Source organism: Onychostruthus taczanowskii, unplaced genomic scaffold (genome assembly GCF_017590055.1).
Source record: "Onychostruthus taczanowskii isolate IOZ18803 unplaced genomic scaffold, ASM1759005v1 scaffold2, whole genome shotgun sequence".
In the NCBI taxonomy this organism is placed as follows: Eukaryota; Metazoa; Chordata; class Aves; order Passeriformes; family Passeridae; genus Onychostruthus; species Onychostruthus taczanowskii.
Window position 1 is genome coordinate 2,416,108 of NW_024499239.1, and position 23,931 is coordinate 2,440,038.

Consider the following 23,931-nt stretch of genomic DNA (forward strand, 5'->3'; position numbering starts at 1 on the left):
CTTCATCAGCTCCTTTGCCCTTCTGTGGACTCGCTCCAGTGTCACTATGATATTTTATGAAAAATTCTTTGTTAGGATTTTCCTCTCCTGAGGAGCTGAGGGCCTCAGGAAAGAAATGTAAACAATAACTGTCTGCTGCTGTGGAATGCAACAGGTGCATCTTCCATTAGTTCATGTAGATTGTTTTCAATTGATGACCAATCACAGCCACCTGTGTCGAGGCTGTGAGCAGTCACAAGATTTTGTTATTCATTCTATTCTATTCTTCTTCTTTCAAGCCTTCTGATCATCTTTTTCTCTCTGTTCTTTTAGTATAGTTTTTTATGTAGTACTTTAATATATATATCATAATATAATGTATCAGCCTTCTAAGAAAATAGAGTCAAGCCTCGTGTCTCCACACATGGGAAATCCTCAACACTCCAGCCCCTCAATGTCCTTCTTGTAGTGAGGGGCCCAGAACTGGACACAGGATTCAAACTGTGGTCTCACCAGCGCTGAGCACAGGGGACAATCACTGCCCTGGTCCTGCTGGCCACACTATTGCTGATAGAGGTGAGGATGCCACTGGCCTTCGTGGTAACCTGGGCACAGCTGGCTCATGTTCAGCTGCTGTCACCAGCACCTCCAGGCCCTTTTCTGTTGGGCTTATGATTATATTTGCTCTATGATTATGCCATGTCATGCCTTCAGGAACCCACAGATGGGCTCCAAACGCAGCTGTCTCAGCCTACACAGCATTATGAGAGTAAATTTATCACCCTATCAATCTCATTTGAGAAGCCATATAAAGCTTGTAGCTGTAGAAAGCATTTGCCCAGTGCTGGGTTAATGAAAGACATGGCAACTTTACGCTGCAATTATTGTGAAGGCAGCTGAGGATTTTTGTTTACATGAAGCTGCATCAGATCTAACAGCAGGCGTGACCAGTGAGTGCTCAGAGTGCCAGAGGGAGATGGTGAAGGTTTCAGTAGGTGCCCTCCTGTGTGCCCTTGGCCCCTGCAAGGCTTGTTTCAACTGTGGGGTTGCTTTTACACTGCTTCCAGATCCAAGCTGCTGCTTAATTCTAATTTCACATTGGTGCAGCCTAGGACTAGGCACAACAGCCCACAACTTGTTCAAGCTTTTCATTCTCACAGGTACTGTGGGTAGAAATGTTTTACTATCATTTTAAATGGAAGTGGAGCAACAGTCCTCCATGCCCAGGAGATATTAGAGATACCAGAACTCATTTCTGACATGTTTTGCACTCTAAATAATCTGGTTTCACCACACCACATACCTACATTTTGCTGTAGTTTTTCTGATGAAACCTAATTTGTTATACTACTTATATTCCATGAAAGTTGTACAATATATCATTAAGTAATGCTTCTGTAGCATCCATAATATTTTCATTTCATGTCTTTGTTTTGATTCTAACTGAACAGTCTTATCAATGCATTACTAAGAAGGGCTACTTACATATATATATACACAGATATATATATATATATATATAGATATATATATATATATATATACAGATATATATATATATATATATTTACACTTGAGCAATCTTTTTTCCTCACTCCAGCTATTCCTGTTCCCTTTCTGGGAGTATTTCCATTTTCAGTGACACAGTTTAACCACTTTCACAACAAAACAAGGCTTCTTAAATTTGCTCTGTGTGTGCCTATTCTCCCCTCTTATGTCCCTGAGAGATTGTAAAGCAGTTAGGCTGTTCACACAAGGCAGAAGATCTTTAGGTTTCTCTGTGTTTTCTGAAAGCTGGTGCCCATCTGAGATCAGCTCACAGTAGCTGTATTTCCTGCTGTCACTTTACCCATTTGTATACACATGGCTCCAGAATACCGTCAGCTTCTGCAACATCTTGCTTCATGTTCGGATGAAGGCTACAGCATGTGCAGTACACGGAGTTTGCAGCAGTTTTGTGGTTGTGAGTGCAGAAGTATGGTTTGGCTTCTTGTCTTAGCACCATGTCAGAGTCAGACAAAGGATCTGGAGCTCATGCAGACTGGATATAAGAACGAGGAGGCTCAGAAGTTACAGGGAGTACTGAGAACTATTAGTTCTGCAGTCTACCAAACAGCTCCAATTGCTTATGTCTATAATTATACAGAGAACTCCAAAGATATAAACCATAAAGAATGAATGATTTTACATGTCTTATCCTGCAATTCACATTTTATTGTTTGTTTGAATTCACTGCCAAAAGAATTAAAAAAGCTATTTTACCTCTTCACAATCTACTACTCAATTTTGTATTGCAGAAAGTAAAAATATCTTTCTAGTTTGGACATGGTAGTTGTCCTTAAAAAGTGACTGAAAGTAAACTCACCAAACCTTTTCTCTTCTTTTTTTTTTTAAGATTGACTGATTTTTTAAATTTTCTTCTTGGAATTTTTGAATACAATCCAAATATGGGCCATTGGAAAATCTGTTCCAAGGTATCTTCTATGCTTAATCTGCAGAGCTTGAAGCAGAGCTGTCAGAGGATTTTCAGCAGAATAATTTTCCATGAGATGCTGTTTTCTCAAAATGTGGATCAAGCCATATCACAGTTTGCCTCAGCTAAAATATATCTGTTTATATCAGCTTAAGACCCCTTGAGAAACAATATAGAAAATATAATTAGACAATTACAAGTGGTCTGGACTGTTACTTCCTAATCACAGGAAACTAATGGTTTTCAAAACTGAGACTCTTCAGACTCCCCCAGGCACTCTGTCTTCAGATCTGACTCTTGACAAGCACTTGAGCATTTTCTGTGGGCATGTTGCTTCAATCTCTTTCTGACAAGATAGATTTCTATTTTAAGGAAATATATTCTGAAAGACAACTCAGGTAATGGAGCTATTTCTGTAAAGACCAACTTCATGTAAGAATGTTTAGCAGAAAGGCAGGGCATGTATGGAAAGGGATTCAAACTAGAATTAAAATAAGGAAGATAATGCAAAGGGAAATATTTAGGGTAGAATGGGGTAGCTCTAAGTTGTCAGGACTATGAAAAATCCTTTTCTCATACCTTTCCTTAAGCAACTGTTTTGGACTGTCTTATATCCAGAACTTTTTCTCACAGCCTGGAAGTTTAGACTTTCAAGCTTGTTTTGGTATTTCTCTCAGAAATAAAAGCTCATGTTCTGAACCTCACATTTCTACTAATTTTCTTGAATTTCAAAGGTTTGTGTTTTGGATGACTTATGACTGCATGATTTTTTACTACCTGAGATGCCACTTATGTTTTTCATTTGTTTTCTTCTTAATATTACTTCTGATTGGGATAGCTTTCTTGTCCTTAGCTATTCTGGCTATGCCTTCACCCATGCTAGGAAACAATAATGCATTGAGTTCTCTTTAACCTTCCTCACATCACCTGCTTTTTTCGTCAAGCTCTTGCATTAAATATTTGCTTTTTCCAGACTTTCTCACTTTTCCTTGATGCTTCTTCTACAACTCTTTCTATTCCTTTAACAACACTTCCGAAAAACTCCTCAATTACTTTTTGTTCCTTTTTATTCCTCCTCAGTAAGAAATATGTATTTTTTTATATTCTCAGAAGAGATCCTTTATTTCCCTATGTGGGAGATTGTTTTTCTGATTTATCATCTATGCCAAATAACATTAAAATATTCAGCGGTTTCAGGTGTTGCTATGACAATGCAGACCTATTGGATTTAAATCTGTGGCATATACAGGGCAATTAGAACTCATATTTGAGGCCAGTGAATTTCTAGGTTAGTGAAAATTTTGGAAGTTGCAATAAGAGCATGCTGACACATGCCAAAGTCAGCGACATACAGAGCATGGATATAACATGAAATGCAGTACTGAATGCCATTCTACTATTTTGATTTAAGTCATGAAAATTTTATCTTTGTTTAATTTTATCATCCATGAGTTACACAATTGGAAACTGGGAGAAAAAAAAAAGGTTAATATTTATTGGTTCAGGCAAAACTAATTTCAAAAAACACTTATCTAACTCTGTTACTTAAGAATTGTGTGTGTTGTCAAAAAACGAGAGACAAATCATGCCCATGATTAGGTTTTCACGTACATAAAAATACATTTCCCATTAACATATGAGAATTTTGCTTCTTAACAAAGAAAAGATGATGATCAGTAAACAATATTAAGAATGTTTAGGCTTTCAAATCTACCCCTGCTTTTCAATAATAATAATAAAAATTTATCCTGAAAATATAAGCAGTTTGTTAAAAGCATCAAAATACAACAGGCTTCGAGAAATAGAAATATTTTGGCAATGATTCATATGCATCTTGAACAGGTTCATACTTTGATACACATAAATGTATCAAAATATTTTTAGTCACTTTTATATATATATGTATAACCTTGTAAATAGTATAAGCAATAAGGTTGGAATGATTGAATAATAATTTTACTTTCATATTATTCCCACTCTAATGTCAAATGTAGCTATTCAAGAATCCACTATTTGAATAGTTAAAAAGTAGTCCTAATAAAAAGCTTTAAGATTTTTTTGTTACCATGATCATAAAAGTCACTGGCTATTCTTTATGTTGCAACCTGACTTCCAAGAAATTAACTGAATGGAAAGCCTAATCTTATCTATCACCATAAGTGTTCATTGGACTCCTTTGAGGACCCTTGGTCTCACTGGAAGACTCTTTAAATAGTTTTCTTTAAAGATCAGGACAGCCAACTCTTCATAACAGAAATAGAAAAAAATGTCTATTTTAAATTGTTGGAGGTTTCTGGAAAACAACATTTTCAAAATTATTTTCAAAAAAATTCTTAATTTTAATTTGGTACAAAATCCTTTCACTCATGGGAGAGGAAGATCCTGCATTCTCTGGGGTTTTGGTGTTGAGGGTATTTGCTTACAATAAAACAGTAGGAGGAGGAATAGAGAGAGATTTGGCACATCCGTTTGCCTTCCTTCTCCTCTTTGTGTGTCTTACCGACCCACAGTCGCAGTCTGCCACAACTCTTGATCTACAGGTAGCACATCAATGGCACTATTATTGTTATCTATGGAAACCTACAAAGGCTTACCAAGTAAATGTGTAGACTTTCCATTGTTTTTATATTTGCAAAACTTTCTTTTTTCCTAGCGGGGTTCCTATGCTCACTGGAAAAAGGTACAATATGTGTTGGCAAGACCATAGTGTATAAAAGTTAAATACTGGGAAGTGTTGATTTCTTGACCCCCAAATATAAAGATGTCAGGAAAGGAGAAATGAGTACCTGTTTTATGTGTGAGATCCCAAGCTGACATAGTTTTAGTTCACTGTTTTGAATAGAAATTTTAAATTGGTAGAGGTTTATGTCAGTTGTTTTACTAAGTAGCATGGTTTGGATATAGGGTTTAAATAGAGAGAAAGCAAATAAATTATTTGCTTCTGCACAGGGGAATCTTCTATTTCTGTCTGTTTTAGAGAAATACTTTCCACGAGCCAACAGAAAAAAAAAAAATTAACATAGATAAATTATATCCCATGTGAGTATGAGGGATATGCAGGAGGTAAATATAAAATATTGCTTAAAACCCAGAAGGAAACCTTTTCTTTCGGTTCACATTTTAAATTATTTTTCTCTAATACAATCTAGGTCGGCTTGTAAATAGAAAATACAAAATGAAGAAAAAATGTTTCTGCATTTCTGATGAGAAATATTTTAATACCTTCAAAGGAACATATTCGAGATACTTTAAAAGTTTCCCTTTTTTAGCATTAGTTCTTTCGTTATTTCAGCTCAAATTCATATGGCTTTGATCTTATGAAATTTATCATCTTTCACAAATTAACCACTGATAATTAAAAAGAAAAAGCCCTTCTCTGCCATGGATAGATCATCTTGCTTCATCACATATAGCAAATTGACCAATTATATTTGTTAAAAACTCTTTTAAAAAGCCTTTTTGTCTTTCCTACAGTTCTGTAGTTTCTGTCTAATAATAGCAGTAGTTACCTTCTCCATCAGAGCAGTTTGTTGTTTGGGAAATAAAAATCAATTTTATTAATAGGATTCACTCATAGATGTAAATGCCACTGTGACAGGCCATCAGTAGATCTGAAAGGAAAGCAAATTTTCTATATGCTATTATAATAATACACTTTTTCTTGGAGGGATGAGCATTACAATGTGAGTGTTACAATGAGTTTATCTCAAAACATTGAGGAAATAATCTATGTGTATAGACTTTTTCATTTGCAGTAGCATACTGCAGGCTCTTTTCAGATGCAGATCAGCCAGAGAATAACAATAACAAAAAAAAGAACTGTAAAACAGATTTAGGCATTCAGTTTTACTAATAGATGGGTGTTGTTTTAAAATCTGCCTTGATGATCATTAGTCATTCCTTGACATTTCTACCACATTATTTGATTCCCAAAGGCTGCTAAGAATCTCTATTGTCTAAAAATTTTCTTCTCCGTGGTGTGGAGAAGTCTGATATTATCAACTTTTCAAGCTGAGAAATTAACTGCCAAATATATTCTTTTTAGACAAACATAAAGTTATTTACTCTAATGTACTTTGTGAAAAACTGTGATGAAACTAGACTAAACAACTCTAAGCTATACACTGTCAAAAGTTTATTCTTCAAAGAAAGCCATAGTTTCTTGATGCATGTTCCTAAACAGATTTTAATTGTCCACCTGCTGAAAAGTGTTAGTTAGGTCTGAGGGATTTGGGTGTTATGAAACCAGAAATATTTTTGGCTTGGCTAAGACACATTAATTCAATGCAATAAATGTAGCTAAGATCACTTTTGTCTTTATGATTTTGAAATGGCATCTGAAATCACAGAGAAATAAATGTTAATATTCCTGTAAAGTAGATTATAAATCACACTGATAAGCTGCTGAAAAATATGGAATGGAAGAATAAAATCATTTTACATTTATACCATTCAGTTTCCTTTTAAGTTCAAGGTAAAACCTCATTAAGGCAATGAAGTACTTTCAGAAACCTAATTTCTAAACTTTATAATTTACATAATTTATAAAATATTTTGAAAGTTCTTTTTCTGCTGTCCTGTAGCCATCAGAAGTTCACAAACCAGAAGCTGAAAAGCACTTGTGAATGTCATTAAATAATTCATGATATTTAGATTCTTCTCCAGTACAAAGAACTGCAGAACCTTCTATCAACTTCTCCCTAGAAAGCATAAAAAAAAAAAAAGAAAGAAAGAAAATACCCTAGCAGGCAGTAGCAGACATAGATATTTTTCTATGGCTCCTATCTATATGCATCCCATGTATTTTTTTTTTTAATCAGTATCTACAAATTGTGTTTTTATCTGTCTGGACACCTGCTTTTAATAGTTCCATTTTGTTTGCTGAATAAATGCTTTTCTTTTCTTCTTTTTTTTTTTTTTTTTCCTTTTTTTTCCTTTCCCTACTGAGTGTCAGTGACATGCAACAAACAGAAATGTTTCACAGACACCATCTCAGTGACTTTCTTTGCATGTAAATGTGGCACTTTGGTTTTAAAATGGTAATCCAGTGCTGTTCTCTGTACTTAAAAAACACAGCAGTTGAAATACTTTGAAATTCTCTTGTTCCATTGCTTGACAAACTTTATTTGGCTTTTCTGCACCAAATTCATTATGCATCTAATACCTCATTATATTTTTGGATAGCTATGACCACTTTGCTGAACAGGGGAATACAGTGTTTTCTTCAAGATACTCAGTCTAGAGATTTTTATCATTAACATATTTCATCTTACAAAAAGCCTTTGTTCAGGTAAAGTGGAACTGTGTCCTGCCATTATATTACTAAGTTATAAACAGATAAAAAATTTTGTCTCCCTCCCTTATGTGCTGTGCAATAAGTCTACAACTGAACACAATCAGAATCTGAATTTTTGTTTTCTAGTTCAGTACAGTTTTCATCCTGTCTTTTTCCCTACTGATCATGTGAGCTACAAAATCTTTGCATTGGTACTTCCCTTTCAAGAGAAATCTCTGCAATACTATGAGAAAGCACAGCTAAGAAAGTATCATAGCTCTGCCTTAAGGCTGATGGAGGATCTTGAGCATAGAGGAGTGGGAAGCAGAAAGACTGACAGTAGAACAAGAACTGCTTTGAGTAAAGATACCAAGAAGCAGGTACCAAGAAGCAGTGGTGTGTGTCTTAACCCTATTATAACAGGGTTATATGAACATAATGAGTATTTTGGAGAATAGAAAAACCATACAATGCCTCCCAAAAAAATAGCAACATTACAGATTTTCTTTCCCTCTCTTCATACATGAATCTGCTAAACATACCCAAAACATGAATGAGTCTGTCAAGGCAAAGTAATTTTAACCAGTTTCACATCATTTAAAATATTTAAATATTTTGTTTTCTCTTTATTTCATTAAACATTTGTCATCAGTCACTAAGAACATTTTCGTATTAAACTGTCATTACAAAAGCATTAACAGAGATGTGCAGATTCTCAAGCACCTATATTTCAGTATTAGTACAGTTGGATGCATTAAGTGCTAGTCCCAGAAAGCATCACTAAGCAGATAAGTTTATATCAGTATATTCTTAAATGCTTAACATTTTTCTTCCTCTGTGTCATAAAAGGCAGTCACAGAATCACACATATAATCTGGTTTTCCTTTATTACCTTTCAAAATATGTTAATATGTACCTGCATCATGGGTTTTGAGGCTGGGGAGTTTTTGGTGGTTAAATTCAGTGTATTTTTTTCTCAGTGATTGTTTTTGTCTTTCAGACTTGAATCTCCTACTAGATCTTTGGTGATGGAAGCACCCAGGGGAGTGCAAGTCAATGCAGCTGCAGGAGACTTAAAGGCTACTTGTAGGAAAGAACTGCACTTACAGTCCACAGAAGGGGAGGTAGGTTCAATCAGCAGAGAAATGCTCTACAGCTTTGCCCAGAATAACACAAACAATGTGAGGAGGGTTTATCCAGCAGCAAGGTAAACAGCATGAAAAGTGTTCTGCATTTGCCTTTGTTAAAGTAATTTTGGTTTAGCTTGTTCAACTATTAATACTTATTTCCTTTCTTAGAAATATTTGAAAATATTTTAGAATATTTGAAATATTGAGTTTCATTCACACTGAAAATAAGCCTAGCTAATACATATCAGAATTGCTTGTAAATTAAGAGTGAAAGAAAAAGCTTCCCTGGAACAGAATTTGTTAAGTGATACTGGTAAAGAAATAACTTGGATTAATCTGTCAAAATAAAACAGAGACGTTTGGATTAATTTAGATTAATGCACCATTAAACCATGATTAAGAGGTTTAACAAGTGTGCTCTACCTGTGGTTTAGCTCCTTAGTCTTTTACTACCTCTGTAAGAGACACAGAGTACTTCCATTATATGTTCTCTCCTATTTCATTAGTGTCTTGCTTCAGAGATCATTGATAAATAAGGTTGACATAAAAAGACTTTAGTAAAGATTCATTGTGTTTAAACCTGTGTGAACACAGGCAAATGATTCAAAATTGTGTCTCTTGTTGGGATAGCAATCTATGCATTGCAGAAATGCATGAAAGATTGCTGGTATGGGAGTCCTTTCATCTTTAGACCATAAAATGCTATAACTTAAAAAAAAAAAGCTAAGATCTCGTTGAAGGCTATCAAGAGCTCTCACATTTCTATTAGGCACTTTGGAGAAACTGATAAATTTTCAAACTGTTCTCAGAGGGGCTTGCTACAGTGCAGCATTTTTGGAAATCCATAATGTAAATATCTCATTGTGAATGCAGATCTTTAGAAATGTTTTCTTTTGTGTTTGTGTTTTGTATTCTCTACCAAATGTTTCTAGATGTTTTACACACTATCCAACATAAGCAAAACCAAACAAAACCAACATTCACATCTGTGGCAGATAGTCCCCTGGAATGCAAACTCTGCATTACAGCGCAGCCAGGAACAATTTGGCCAATATATTGCATCAAAAGCCTATTTTGATAACATTTTTTTATTGATGCAAATATTTGTCCAGCACTATGTTTCCCTAATTCAGAGTCTCAAATCTTTGTATACCACATGCCCCACCTTATTTTTGAGTTTCTCCAAAATCAGCTCTTCCCCCAGTCTCTCATCTTTACTTACCGCCTCTCTTGCTCTTTCCTAACATTGCTGAGATAGAAGTAAAAAATCTAATCCTCTTTTAATAGTAAATATTGTCCTACCTCATCATTGTCCTTTCTGTGGGTATTTTTGAGTCTAGAGTTTCCAGTAAGCTGTCTTGTTTTCCCATACATAAATCCCTACCTGGTAAAATCTATTGTGTTTCCCAAATTTATGAACATAAATTTTACAAATAGAATGTATTTCTTTGTTCTTTCCCTTCATATTGCTGGAAGGGAAAAGTAAAACTTGAATTAAAATTAAAGTTAAGATAAGCCAACAGAAATACTGTTACCATTCCTTACTCTCCCATTATTCTTTAACCAATGCTTGTTTCTATATTGTCTTTGTTTTGCATCATGCACCTCTTTACACAAATATTTTATCTGTGGATCCATTAGGTTTTTTTCTCTAGATCAACATTGCAATTTAATTGCATGGCTTCTCGTTTTTCCAAAATATTTACTATACCTTGTTGGAAAGGTAGTTTTGGAAACAATGTCCTATGGCCTCAGTTGTACTTTGACAATGGGAATCCGAGAAAAAGATATAATTCTTATATTATGTATTATTCAGAACTGGATTGCAATTCAGTATTAAGTGTTTTCTAGTAAAAAAAAATGCCAGTGAAAAGCTGACTTTTCTGACCTTCTCATTAAAAATCATTATTTTCTCTGTGTGATAGGACTTTGCACATCTACAATTTCCTATATAGATGTTAGATTGAAAATTATCAGAAAACAAATTACCAACCTTTTTCCACTCTTTCCCAATGAAGTGTTCAATAAATATACATCTGACAAAGTTCAAAGTCTTGAATGTTTGCAATTTCAACAAGATCTGAAATGGACTGTAGCCAAAATCCACAGAGAAATTCTACCCTGCGGTCTGACCAATGCTTCTACAGTCCACTGTTTAATCTCTTCCACTGGAGAGGGTTAGAGGAAAATGCAGAAACACTTAGGAAGGCATATGACAGGCACAAGAGCATTAGCTGCTGTGCAAAGTTACTATGGTCATGTTAAGGAATTGCTGGACTAATTACAGCCTGGTGTGAGGAACCAGGGTAAACATTCGATGGATTAAATATCTACACAACAAAATATTGATTGCTTTTCCTGCTTACAGCCCAACAGACAAACCAAATTAGCAGACAGTATAAAAAAATGCTTAAAGGTTTTATCATTATTCATTTTTTAAAAAACACATTCTAAAATGACAAAGTATCTGTATTAAAAAAGTCATTTTAGCCTAAGAATTTAATGCCTTATAAGTCATGTTTCCTCTACAAATAAATTAGTGTTGCCTTTGTGAATTGGATCTGTGAACCATTTTCAAGATAAGACAATTTGTATGAGAAGGACATGTAAGAGCTTTTGTATGATTTTTATTCTAGTTAGCAAAATTTAATTTTTTATTATTTGAAAACTTTTTCAAAAACTCATCAAAGATATGTGAATTTTCTTTCTCTGGCAAAGTTATTGCCCTCTTATGACAGAAAATGGCTATGTGGCACCTGGAATCAACCAGTTATAGCCATGTTACAGAGCATTATGCATTTACTGACTAAGAAAGATAGATTTTCCTTTTATTTAAGAATAACTTCAGAATATTTTTAAGAACATAAATGTGTTTATGAAATACTTTTCCTCTAGCTTTATTTCTATGCAGTATAATCTTTAGCCTCCCACATCACAAACTGAATGCCTTTGCAAGCATCCTGAATTCTGCTGTTTGATACATTTTCTTTTTATTTACTGCAGTATTATAATAATCCTTTTAGCCCTATTACGCATCATAGTGTGTGATCCCAGACTGAATACTGGGGGCTGTAATTTAGATTCAGATTCTGCTGCCCTTTCTAAAGCTGTTGAGCTGCACCCTTGTGAGCCGAGGCATCAGCAGAATTCTTTGATTCAATTATAACTTGGCATTTAATTGTGAACTATATATTATTCTATAAATAAACCATAACCAATGGTTTAAAGCAGCAATCATTTACAAGGAATGTGAAATGTGAAGCTTCAGGCTACAGCTGAATCCACTCATTCACATAAGAAGAAAAAGATGATTTCTTGTCTGGAAATTCAGCACAATGACTGCTTTTTCAAATAAAAGTGTAATGCAAAAGCACAAATCAATTTTGAATTCTGTAGATACTTGATTTTACTAGACATAAAAACATAAAAACATTCAGATTCAACCTGAAACTCTTAATTGTGTAAAGATAGCAAGCTGAAAGGTCTATTTGATGGTGTCCACTCACTGGCCTAACAACTAATTGTAATACTTTTGACCATCCAGAATCACAGAATGGGTCAAGTTGGAAGAGCACCACAATGGGTCATTCGGTCTCACTTCCCTGCTCAAGCTGGGTCATTCTAGAGCACATAGGATTGTGTCCAGATGGTTCCTGAATATCTCCAGTGAGGGAGAATCCACAGCTTTTCTGGGCAATCTGTGACAGTGTTCAGTCACCCACACAGTAAAGTTCCTTCTCATATTTAGATGGAACTTTCTGTGAAAGAGTTTCTGCCCATTGCCTCTTAACCTGTTGCTTGGCACCACAAAGAAGATCCTGGATCCATTCTCTGAGATCATCCCTTCATGCAGATACTCATAGATATTGATGAGGTCCCCACCTAGATATCTGTTCTTGAATTTGAACAGGCCCAGCTCCCTCAGCCTTTCCTCACAAGAGATGCTCCAATCCCTTACTCATCTTTGCTGCCCTCCACTGGACCTGCTCCAGGAGCTCTGTGTCTCTCTTGCCCTGAGGAGCCCAGAGCTGGGCACAGCACTCCTGATGTGGCCTCACCAGGGCTGAGCAGAGGGGCAGGATCACCTCCCTCAGCCTGCTGGCAATGCTCTTCCCAATGCACCCCAGGACACCACTGGCCTTCCCATCTGCACGGGCACACTGCTGGCTCCTGGACAGTTTGCTGGCCACCAGAACCCTCAGGTCCTTCCCTGGACAGCTGCTTTCCAGCAGGTCAGTCCCCAGCCTGTGTGCTGGTGTTTGGGGTCACTCCTCCCCAGATGCAGGACCCTGTACTTGTCTTCCCTGAATTTCCTCTCTGCCCATCTCTCCAGCCTGCTGAGGCCCTTCTGAAGGGCTGCACAGCACTCTGCGGTACTGGCTGCATCAGCCTCTGAAGCAGAAGGCTGCTAAGCAGCTCAGCTCTCAGGAGCCTTGAGCAGCTGCTATGTGTCTTTCCAAGGAGCTTCTATGCAAGCTATGCTCTGCACTTTCATTGCATCCGGTTGAGTGTCAAAGATGAAGTCAATAAAAGGAGAAAGATGTACAGAGGCTTCTCATTTTAATAAATGTATTCATATTAATCACCTTGTCTATGACCTTTTTCCTATTTACCTCTTTATGCCCTTGTATTTCCCTGTCAAATTACAGTCTATCATAGTATCATTTGTAGAGTATATTTTGTTGTTTCTGTCATAATGAAGCTGATCCCTCATCATGGTAAGGCTTATAGCTGTCACATTAAAAATGAGCAATATTCTTTAACAGACAAAGTTTACTCAAAATCAGTGTGGCAGACAAGAGGCCAAGTTTATATTTACTGTTTTAGCACAGCACATTTAATGAAACACACAGACAATACTATTTTGTAGAGCCTAATAAATGCATATAGTACTAACATTTGATCTATAATCCTATCCAATTCTAAATCCAGGAGATGCATTTTACACAGAGATTAATAATTAAGATTTATTAATATTTAATAAAACTGTAGTAATCTTCACTTGTGAGCTCAAGTAACTATACCATTTTAAAGCATTTGGTGGCATTTTTGTGGATGGTTTTTGTTTTCTGAAACAGAAAATAAAAAAGAAACAGGACTTTTTAAATTAAATAGATACACTGAAATTGTTGTACATGCTGCTTGCCATAACTATGGAGGAATGGTTGATCAAAGACAAAAACACTTCACAGATGAGTTCAATTCAACCAAGTTATGTTAGTCTGAGATTAAATGTATGCGAAAAAATTAAATTATTTTTTGCATGAATTGAGTTCAATAAATAAGCAATGGCAGGTTCTAGAGCACAGAGTCACTGTTTATTCACCAACAATTATCTAATACATGTGATGCATTTTGTTTTCAAAGCCTTTTTCATGGTATTAAGCAGTTGACTTCTTCCTGTTGTCTGTGAAGAAAGAGATTAGTGAAAATGAAGGGAATTTTTTTCTGTATTTTTTTAATTGTAGGTTTAAAAAAATTCTGTTAGGGTGTTTTGACAGATACTTAAAATCAAATGCATATTATTAAAAAAAAAAAAAACCCTTTCATTTTCAAACCAGTTATTCATGTTAATTTATTTATAGAAAAAAACCCACTGTTCTTGTATGTACCAGTTCACAATCAAAAATACAAAAGCAAAGAAATTTAACTGACAACACCCATATTTAAAATGCTTTTTCATGGCTAAATTTTCAAGATTCACTCCATAAGAAATTTTATTAGAAAGGTAAAAGTGACAATGAATAATTTATTATATATCTTTTAATACAATATACCTTTTAATCTAATTATTATTTAAATGGTAATTAAGTTTTTGTATTCTGTAAATTAAGCACAAATATTCCAAGTACATTTTCTTTTCTGGATTGTGTGCATAAATGACAAAGAAGTCACATCTGTCCAAGACTGAATGAATTTGCAAGGACTGAAAATTATTTCTGTAACAGAAAGAAGAAATACACCAGAAAGTGTCTTTCTTCAGTAGGCACCCACATATTGTATTGGGGTTATAACTCAGAAGTACCAATATATACTTTTGTCTACTAAATTTACAAAAATTTGTACTTAAAATGAAACCTTACCCTCACAAACATCTCTTTGGTACTGATGAGTCAAAACATAAATTCTTCCACTCAAGAATGAACTGTACAATTCACTAATGTACAGTGTTATTTTTAACTTATGGATATGTTCTTTTTTGAATCCCTTTCCATTGTCAGTAATTGTAGCCGTACCATGGAGATGGGAACGGGAGCAGTGCTGCCACAGTGGCTGTGCTCAGGTGTACCAGGTATAATCTTCAGAAAGAGAACTTTCACCACACCAGGCCACCCTTAGGCCTGAAGGTCTCATTTGTCAACTGATCCTAGCACTGTAGAGAATACATTTTCAGTACACAGTTTGTACTAGATAATTTGGTCTTCTCTGAATGTTTAGTATATTCAGTTTTATCTCAGTTATTACATTAATTTCACTGTTTAGCTGTTCCTCAAAACTATTAATCATTATGACCAATATGGTTCCAGATACTGTGCAGCCATGTGTTTAAATTTTCCAGTGTATGTGCTATCAACTTAATATTTTAATTTTTCATTATGATTTTTTGTTCCTTTTCTCAGAACTGTCATTTAGATTTAATGAAAGCCACAGATAAGTGTTAGAATAAATGGTCCATGCAAACTAAAGTACTTCAATTTAAGCTATAGTTCACCTTAACCTTGAATATTGAAACACATCAGTTTATGAAAATTATATGGTTCAATCTAGTGACCTGATCTGTATAATCTTTTTTGTAGTATGCTTCCAATAGCCTATGCAGAATAGCAAAGAGATTAAGACCAAACCTTGCATTCATGTAATTCAGAATAATTGAATATTTAAGGAAATCCAAAAAGTTTATTTAGTGAGGCATCACTACAGTGTCTTCTCATACTGGTTGATTAACACCAGTTAATCAGATTTCCTTCTTTTTTCCACGCTTCCTCCAGTTTCCTGCCATTTCTTATCTACTTTAGACCTGAAATATGCCTTTGCAGCCCTATAGAATTGCCTGTTTAATTGAAGAGTACATGGATACAGAAAATTCTTCATTGTCTATAAATCCTAAATTTTTAATCTGGCTGTATCAACTTAAACTGTCATTTGCTGTCTTGACTAAGACCCACTGGAGAATTTTATACATGACAGGTTCATATCTCTGTATTTAAGGCTTTTACAAGTATTTGGTTTTTTTTACCTCATGCCTACATATTTCCCACTGAAAGTTTGCTCCTTCAAGTTAGTTCTTTGTTTTGTAGATAATCTATGTTTTCTGGTTTGCCCTCCTCTCCCTTTCCCTCTCAATATTCAGATTAACAATATGGTCTGATGAGCACGTGAATGGCAGATCTTCATTAACAAAAAGTGTATATAAAAAGAGTACCATTTTTTCATTCTTATCACTAGGCTGATTCAGTTTGATTCCTTAATTAGTCAGAAATTGGATCTACTTTTAAACCATATAGAACTAGTGTATTTTTCCCTGTACTAAGATGCACATGACAAAGCAATGCTCTGGGATTTCTAAACCTTAAGTATTTAGAGAGCATGATGCTACTCAGCATTCTGCTCTCCATGAAATAACATTTCTCTGAGTAGCAGCTGCCTTTTCCATCTTGCAATCTGCCAGGCAGTCTCCCACAGTGTTTGAGGAATTAGTGAAGGCTTTGGGTTTTTTTGTGCCTATTTGTCTTCTGAGGAGTGAGACTCAGAAAGAGTATGACTGCCCTGCATTGCCTTGATGCATGTGAGGTATTAAATGGCTTATCTCATACCTCTCACAGCAAAACAGATTAGAGAAAGACCATGTACACATTAACTACTCTCATCTAGCAGCAGTGTTCCCTAGAAACATCATACTGTTTAATTTTTTGTCTTGACACTTCTTCCCTTCTCTTAAAACACCTGATAACATCAAGCATAAAGCAGTAAGTAGTTTAAGTTTTGCTGGTGTTGGAGGACTTTTCAGACATGAATTTCAGTTTTTAGCAGATCAGAGGACAGAAAACATAAATCCTCAAATATGTACACTGAAATTCCTAATATGTTGGGATACTTTGATAGTATATTTGGATTCCTGCTTAACTAATAGATAGCAATGTTGCATCTCTAAATTTCATCCTTCATTATAACCCTGACAGCATATGTACAAGGTAGATTTTAATACTGGCTTTAAACCATCTTTATTAATCCTCTTCAACACAGGCCTCACCAGGGTGTAGTTATAGGGATGGGTTTAAATTGGACTCACTGCAGCAGATATCACCCTCTCAAGAAGGCAGTCCAATTTTTCTCAGACACCATATCCTAGTACCCACATTGCTGACCAGATGCTCTGGGATGTATGCTGGGACAGGACTGGGTAGCTACCATGCAGGATTAGGATACCAGATAAACCTGGATTGTTGTACATTACAGTGTGAAGTTTATAAGTACCAGTGGAAAAGCCTGCACAGCTATGCTTATTAAAGATAATTTCATTTAATGAGAAAAATAACTGAGCTACATTGTTTTGTAATGCACACCAGAGTAACGTGCTCTGGATTAAAGTCTTGGAGCAGTACACTACAGAACACCTGCAATGAGAGATTGTAAAAGTGCAGCTGTCCTGATGTACACAAACAGAAAAATTATTGAGCTCACAGCAAATAATAGAATAAAGTTCAAAAGATTTAACTCCAGATCTCTGACACATAGGCTTTCTGATCTTTTGAGTTAATTTTTGTTTGAATCAAAACATGCCTTTTAGAACCCATTTAATTTTGTACTACAGATTTCTCATGAACCTTCCTCATCATGACTGCAGCTAAGCTGTTAAAATGGCCAGTCACATAATCTGCCAAAAGTATAAAGAGCTCATCCCATATTTTGGTGGACTGCCTTACATGCATATATTTAATTTTGAAATGCTTTTTATTATTGCATATATGATAGTCTAATGTCTCCAGCGTCCATAGAAATAGTCTTCTTCTTTTCTTCTTTGGTATTCCAAGTATATCAAGGTGTGCTGGTTTTGGCTGGGACAGTGCTTATTTTCTTCAGTGGCTGGTATGGGATGTGTTTTGGATTTGTGCTGAACACAAGGTTGATAATGTAGAGATGTTTTTGTTATTGCTGAGCAGGGCTTAAACAGACCCAAGGATTTTTCTGCTTTTCATACTGCCATTCTGGGGAGGAGACTGGGGGTGCATGGGAAGCTGGGAGGGGACACAGTCAGGGCAGGTGACCTCAACTGACCAAAGGGACATTCCATGCTCTCTGACATCAGGCTTTCTATATAAAGCTCCTGGGGGATGAGGAAATAAGGGGAAGGGCCTTTGGAGTGCTGATGTTTGTGTTTCCCAAGTCATCATTATACATGATGGGGCCCTTCTCTCCTGGAGATAGCTGAACATCTGCCTGCCCATGGGAAACAGTGAATTCATTCCTTATTTTGCTTTGGTTGTGTGCATAGCTTTCCCTGTTAAACTGTCTTTATCTCAATACATGAGTTTTCCAGCTTCTATCCTTCCAGCCTCTTCCTGATCTTTCTGGTGGGGGAGTGAATGAGGGAGTGGCTGTGTGGCACATGGCTGCTGGCTGAGGTTAAACCATGGCACAAGGCTTACTGAAACTCCATATTAAAAGTCCACAAGGCTTACTGAAAGTCAGTACTAAAAGTCCAAAAGGTCACTTTTTTTTTTTTAAGCTCTATTTGTTAAAAGTTATCAAAAACTGCTGATTAAAAGTATGTGACATTACTGGCTCCAGTTTAATATCCTGCTGAATTACTGTTGAAATTGAAAGTATTTTATCACAGTCATGTTCTGACATCAATTTTTGATCTTTCTCCAAGTACAGAACTATGCCGAGCATTATTTAGTACAAAAGATATACTTACATAGACCTTGCATTGTTAAATGCTACTGGATTTTTATGCAGTGCTATTGATAACTCTACTGTTACTACTTTAATAATGGATCTATTACCATTTGTTTTTTCTTGTTATGAGAAGTGAAAGAATACTTTTAATTACTTGTCACTCCATTCATTATAGTGTCCTTTGTTTCCTTCCCACATTTTACCAGTTCCTAGTTTCTAGTTTGTTATTAAACTCTTTTTCCCCATCTGTTATTTTGGTTTTGCATTATATTTGCTATAGTTACTTTCACATTTACTCTTAGCTGAGCAGAATGTTTTAACATGTGTAATCTTTTTTTTTTTTTCAGTTGTAATTCTAGCAGAACATTATTAAAGTGTTCCCAACACCATCCACATTTCTTACATAAAAACTATTTCTCCAGGGGTGGTGACTACTAATTGTCTCAGGTCTGTAATACTGGATTTTCCAAGCAACATTGTGTATATGTGTGTGTCTAAATAAATCATTCCTTTGTTGTATAAGTTACAGAACAAAATAATTTGCTACATTTTAGTTTTGTGATCTCTTCCTCTATCAGTCATGATGTGAATTAAGGCAGGCATTGTGACATGCAGATGTCACCTTTGCCTCTGAGATTCTCCCTTTCTGTCCCTTTTGGTGAGTATTTCCTCCCACGACAGTATGATTACTGTGGGAGCTGGAGAGCTTACAGTGATGGGGCGTTGTAGTGTTTGGGGCTACTTTCAGACTACATTACTTTCAATAATTCCAGTCATTTATAATGCTTCTGTTAAGGATGGAAACATGAATATGCATCAATTCCTGTATGGAATTTTATCCAGACACTATTTTTTTCCCAGCCTGCTATTCCTGACTTCTCTATAGCAGGAGCTCAGTAGTGCTTCTGCACTGCTTTGCTGCCATATACAACTTATTTTATCATAAAATAATACTTATCTCCTACAGAATTAAAAAAAGCAATACTTTCCATATTACTTTAGGTTCTTTACATGTACTATGAACATTGTGGTACAATGACGTCAAGTTGACTTCATTGATTTTAGATACCTATAAAAACCCTAGCATGTATTTAAGGAATTCACCTTTTCCTAATCTTCAAGTGTCACCTCCAGAGCTTAATGTAATTTTGATTTGTTACCTGTCTTCTAGAAGTTCTTAGTCTACTCCTGAGACAATGACTGATTTTACTTTAGCTCGTATTTATTCTTTCCATAAATAAAAAATAAATTCTGACCAGCTGGACACTCATCTGTTTGAATCAGTAGAAGACATGCAGTTTTCTGCAGATGTAAGTATAAGTACTGGAGAACTCAACAGAAATTAATTAATGTTACTGGTACCTATAGTTTCATACTGACTCCTGTTATTTCCAATGGTAGATTGAAAGAAAACACAATGTTTTTTAATAATACTCGATGTTCAAAAACAAATGGGAATATCTTGATGGCCTTTTTAATAAGACTTTAACCTGAAATCTTTCCTCCTCTTAATTTAGGTCAAAAGAGCTCTTTATTTTGTGCATATGTCTTTGTAACCTCATTTAGTTATTCTCTGGAAGTAGCTATTCTTAAGCCCCTACAATTTAGCACAGTTCAGCACATATTTTCAACTGCTTACAGGAACACACTGGGGAATGTGCTTTAATATCACTTCACACTTATTAATATACAAATTCTGCCAGAGCAAGTATATGCTGCTGCTATGAATGAATAAGTGTTAATCATAAATTGTACAAGTGAAAATTCCACCTGCTCAAGAATATTGTCTGGTTTTGTATAATAATATTTGTACCTGAATTAACATATTAAGTATATATATGTATGCATATGAAGTAATTGCATATATTGTCATAATGACTATTAATGCAGAAATGACTATACAGAGATGAAAAACAATAAATGCTGACAGCTTTTTTACTTCTAAAAAGAGTAATTACTAATATATATTTGTAATACTTCTAATAAAATATTTCTAAAATTTTAAATATTTTTCAAAAAATCACAGCTGCTTCAAAGCACTTCTTTAAAATATGTCTCACTGTTGATAGAAATTTATGTATTTCTTTTTTTCCTGTCTCTTTTTAGATATTTTTAAATGCAGATACAATCCGCCTGGGAAATCTACCAGTGGGGTCCTTTTCATCCTCCTCCTCCTCCTCCTTCTCCTCCTCCTCCTCCTCACCCAGCTCTTCAGCTCCTCGCCAGACTATCTATGAGCTCTGCGCCTGTCCCAGTGGTAAACTTTACCTGTCCCCAGCAGGAGCAGGCTCCACATGTCAATCCAGTAGCAACATCTGCTTGTGGAGCTAGAATGACTCCGTTTTATCCTCACACCAGAATAGCCTTTTGTTACTATCCCTCTGCTTCACAGTTCAGTTGGGTTTCCCTTGTGACAAGTCCGACGCTCCAAGCGGCCTGCAGAGCAACTTCTTCCACTGTAAGCAGGAGTACAGCGCTGCCTTCTCTTGTGGCTTGTGCTGCCACTCAACACAGAGATGGGAGAGAGATATCCAGAAAACAGTGTATTCTTCATCAGGAAACCTAGAACATAAGATCACCTTATTTTCCAAAAGGGACAATAACACAGGTGCCTTTGCTACTTGAAGTGAAGCACATAGTTTTAGATTTTTGCAGGACCTGGATATGAACTGCACATAAATATATATCTAGAGAGACAGAGAGAGAGTACATTAATTTATCCAGAATCTGATGGTGAGATGAATTGATTCCCCCTGTATGATAAGTAACTTTACTGTCTGAAAGCACAATTTTCCATTCATCTTTTTGGAAGTAAACTTTTATCCCTGAATTTTAAAATTTTAAAGCATTGTGTGATGCTTGCTTTACTAAACAAGTTCAGTAAATGGTTTTTAATACAAAAAGAGACAGAATTCCTCCCTGAGTTTGGTTTCTTTAAATATGTGTTGTCGCTATTTGTCTACTAAGTCTAGGGTTTTGTACACTAGGTAAATTTTGGAAATGCTCAGCAATATTCCTTTAAAAGTTAAAAAGAAATGCTCTTTGTCAGATCTGAATGACCTTATATTTTCGTGGCCATTGCATGTGAAGCGATTGCTTTGAGTAGAACATACAGTTTCTGGAAAAGAAGAACAGGGTAAAGAAGGAAATTCTGATGATATGTTTGTTGATCAGTGTATTGCTCTTCACAAGGGTCTTATAATTGGCAAATACAAAGCCAAGAGAGAAATCTTCAAAGGTACATCTTGCCAGTTTTCTGACTACATCTATCTGCTGCCACTTGAACGCAGTACAAACATTGGTAATAGTATAACGTGTGGTGCTGAGAAGCAGTGCACTAACAACTTGTATGACATTCACATTTATTATTCTCTTTTGTTTACCATCTGTTGCTGAGGTTTCAAAGTAATAGTAGTATATATAAAACCACATATTAAATGACATTCGGTATTAAAAAGGAGGTCAATATTACATTACCTTTACCAGGTCTCTGTTTAAATTATGTAGCCACATTTGCACTCAGATCTCATTACTGATTCTTTTTTGACAAATTTCATGTGGGATTTCTTTCTTCATGTATCAATGTTCATACCTATTTGGCTTCATTGTTAATTGAAATCTTATAAAAAAATGCTTTGGTATGCTGCTGATAAATTTGTCACAACATTGATTAACAAGAGTATCTTGAAACTTTCAGAACCCAGGAAAGTAAAACAATATAAAAATGCTTCCTATTGTGGAAGATGGCTTGATTGTGTGAGGTAAGTGTGTTTTTAAATTCTGTTCTTTAAATTAGATCACCTAGTTTGTATTTTTAGTGGCTTCTGAATCTAAGGTCACCAATGAAACGAGAGTTTTTGCAAAGTAATTCTAAAGCCGGGGGAGATGGTGCAAGGTGGGTACTTCTACACACTTTAAAAAAGAAACAAAACATATTTTTAGACCAAAAGAAATTAAAATGAGCAAACTAGTATGGTGATTGCCTTGGCATCTTATTACCACCTGATAAGATTGACTTTGTTTTCACTTCAGGTGAAATTCACTCCTATGCAGAAGACCAGCACAAGACGTGTCAACGGCTTGACTGGTGCTTCCCTTACCATTGACCCTCTTCAGAGGTGTGAATTTTACCCCATAGCAAGAATTCTGTATTTGCTGGTTTTAACAGTTAAAGGAAGATTTTGAATTGATTATTTTATGTCTTCAAAAGAAGGGTGTTAACAGCTGATTTGTTGTCTATTCGAGATTTTCTTCTTTGAAGGAAATTATACTAGAAAATATTGTAAGAAAATATATTAGAACATGAGGATTTTTCAGATAGAAAGAGGGGCAAAAAGAGTTGCAGATGAGAAAGAAGGTGACAATAAAACATGAAAAAGTGTAGCCATACAATACACTCTTATAACTCTAGGGATATAGATGTCTTTTTCTTATGCACACAAGTAATAGAATGCTGGAGAGACAGTCATGAATTTCAGGAGGAAAAGTATAAAAGTATGAGGAAAAGTATGTGTATGAGGACACATCTATGTGTATTCATTATCTGTGCACACCTGCATACACCTGTTGCTTAAAAGATGAACAAATATAGTGACTAATCTATTTGGTGAATTAAAATGGGGCTTCCTACAGATTGTATACAGGTAAGCTAAGGAGGTTTTTTTCTCCTCAAATAAACCTTCAGGATGACTTGCAGATACTTTGTCATGAATTTTCCACTGAAAAATTCCTATTTGTTTGTTATTCATCTTCTGAGATTATTTACCTGTTATTTAAAAAAGGTCTCTGTTCACTGGATGGAAGGACCCAACCTTAATAAATTTTAGACCAACTTGGTTGGGAATAGGCAGGTAGGAAGAAAACCCTTTTGTTGCTAGATTAATTTTAACAGCAAGACTGAAATAATTTGCCAGTTGTATGAAGAGAACTCAGAAGAGGTATGTGGATACGACATTGGACTCCAAAAAACCAGCCCAGTAAGTTCACATAGCTCTGCACTGTCAGGATATTCTTTATTGGAGTCCCATCAATATAAAGTAGAGTGTAATTAAGAGCTTCGACAACCTATGAGATAGAATAACAAGTTCTCATACAATCTTAATATTCTGGTAAATTTCATAGTATTGATGTCTTTCTTTAAATCCATTGAAAACTGTAAGAAGGGAAGAAAAAAT

The 23,931-nt window shown here is 35.4% G+C and overlaps 1 protein-coding gene across 1 annotated transcript in view; it reads left to right on the top strand.

The window, feature by feature from the left end:
- The window catches only part of SGCZ (sarcoglycan zeta), a 386,465-nt gene extending 365,377 nt beyond the window's left edge, over positions 1-21,088 (top strand). The window contains exons 7-8 of the mRNA XM_041402877.1: positions 8,728-8,851; positions 20,864-21,088. Of these exons, the coding sequence (XP_041258811.1) occupies positions 8,728-8,851; positions 20,864-21,088 (349 nt within the window). The remainder of the gene's footprint in view (positions 1-8,727; positions 8,852-20,863) is intronic.
- The last annotated feature ends 2,843 nt before the right edge of the window (positions 21,089-23,931 follow it).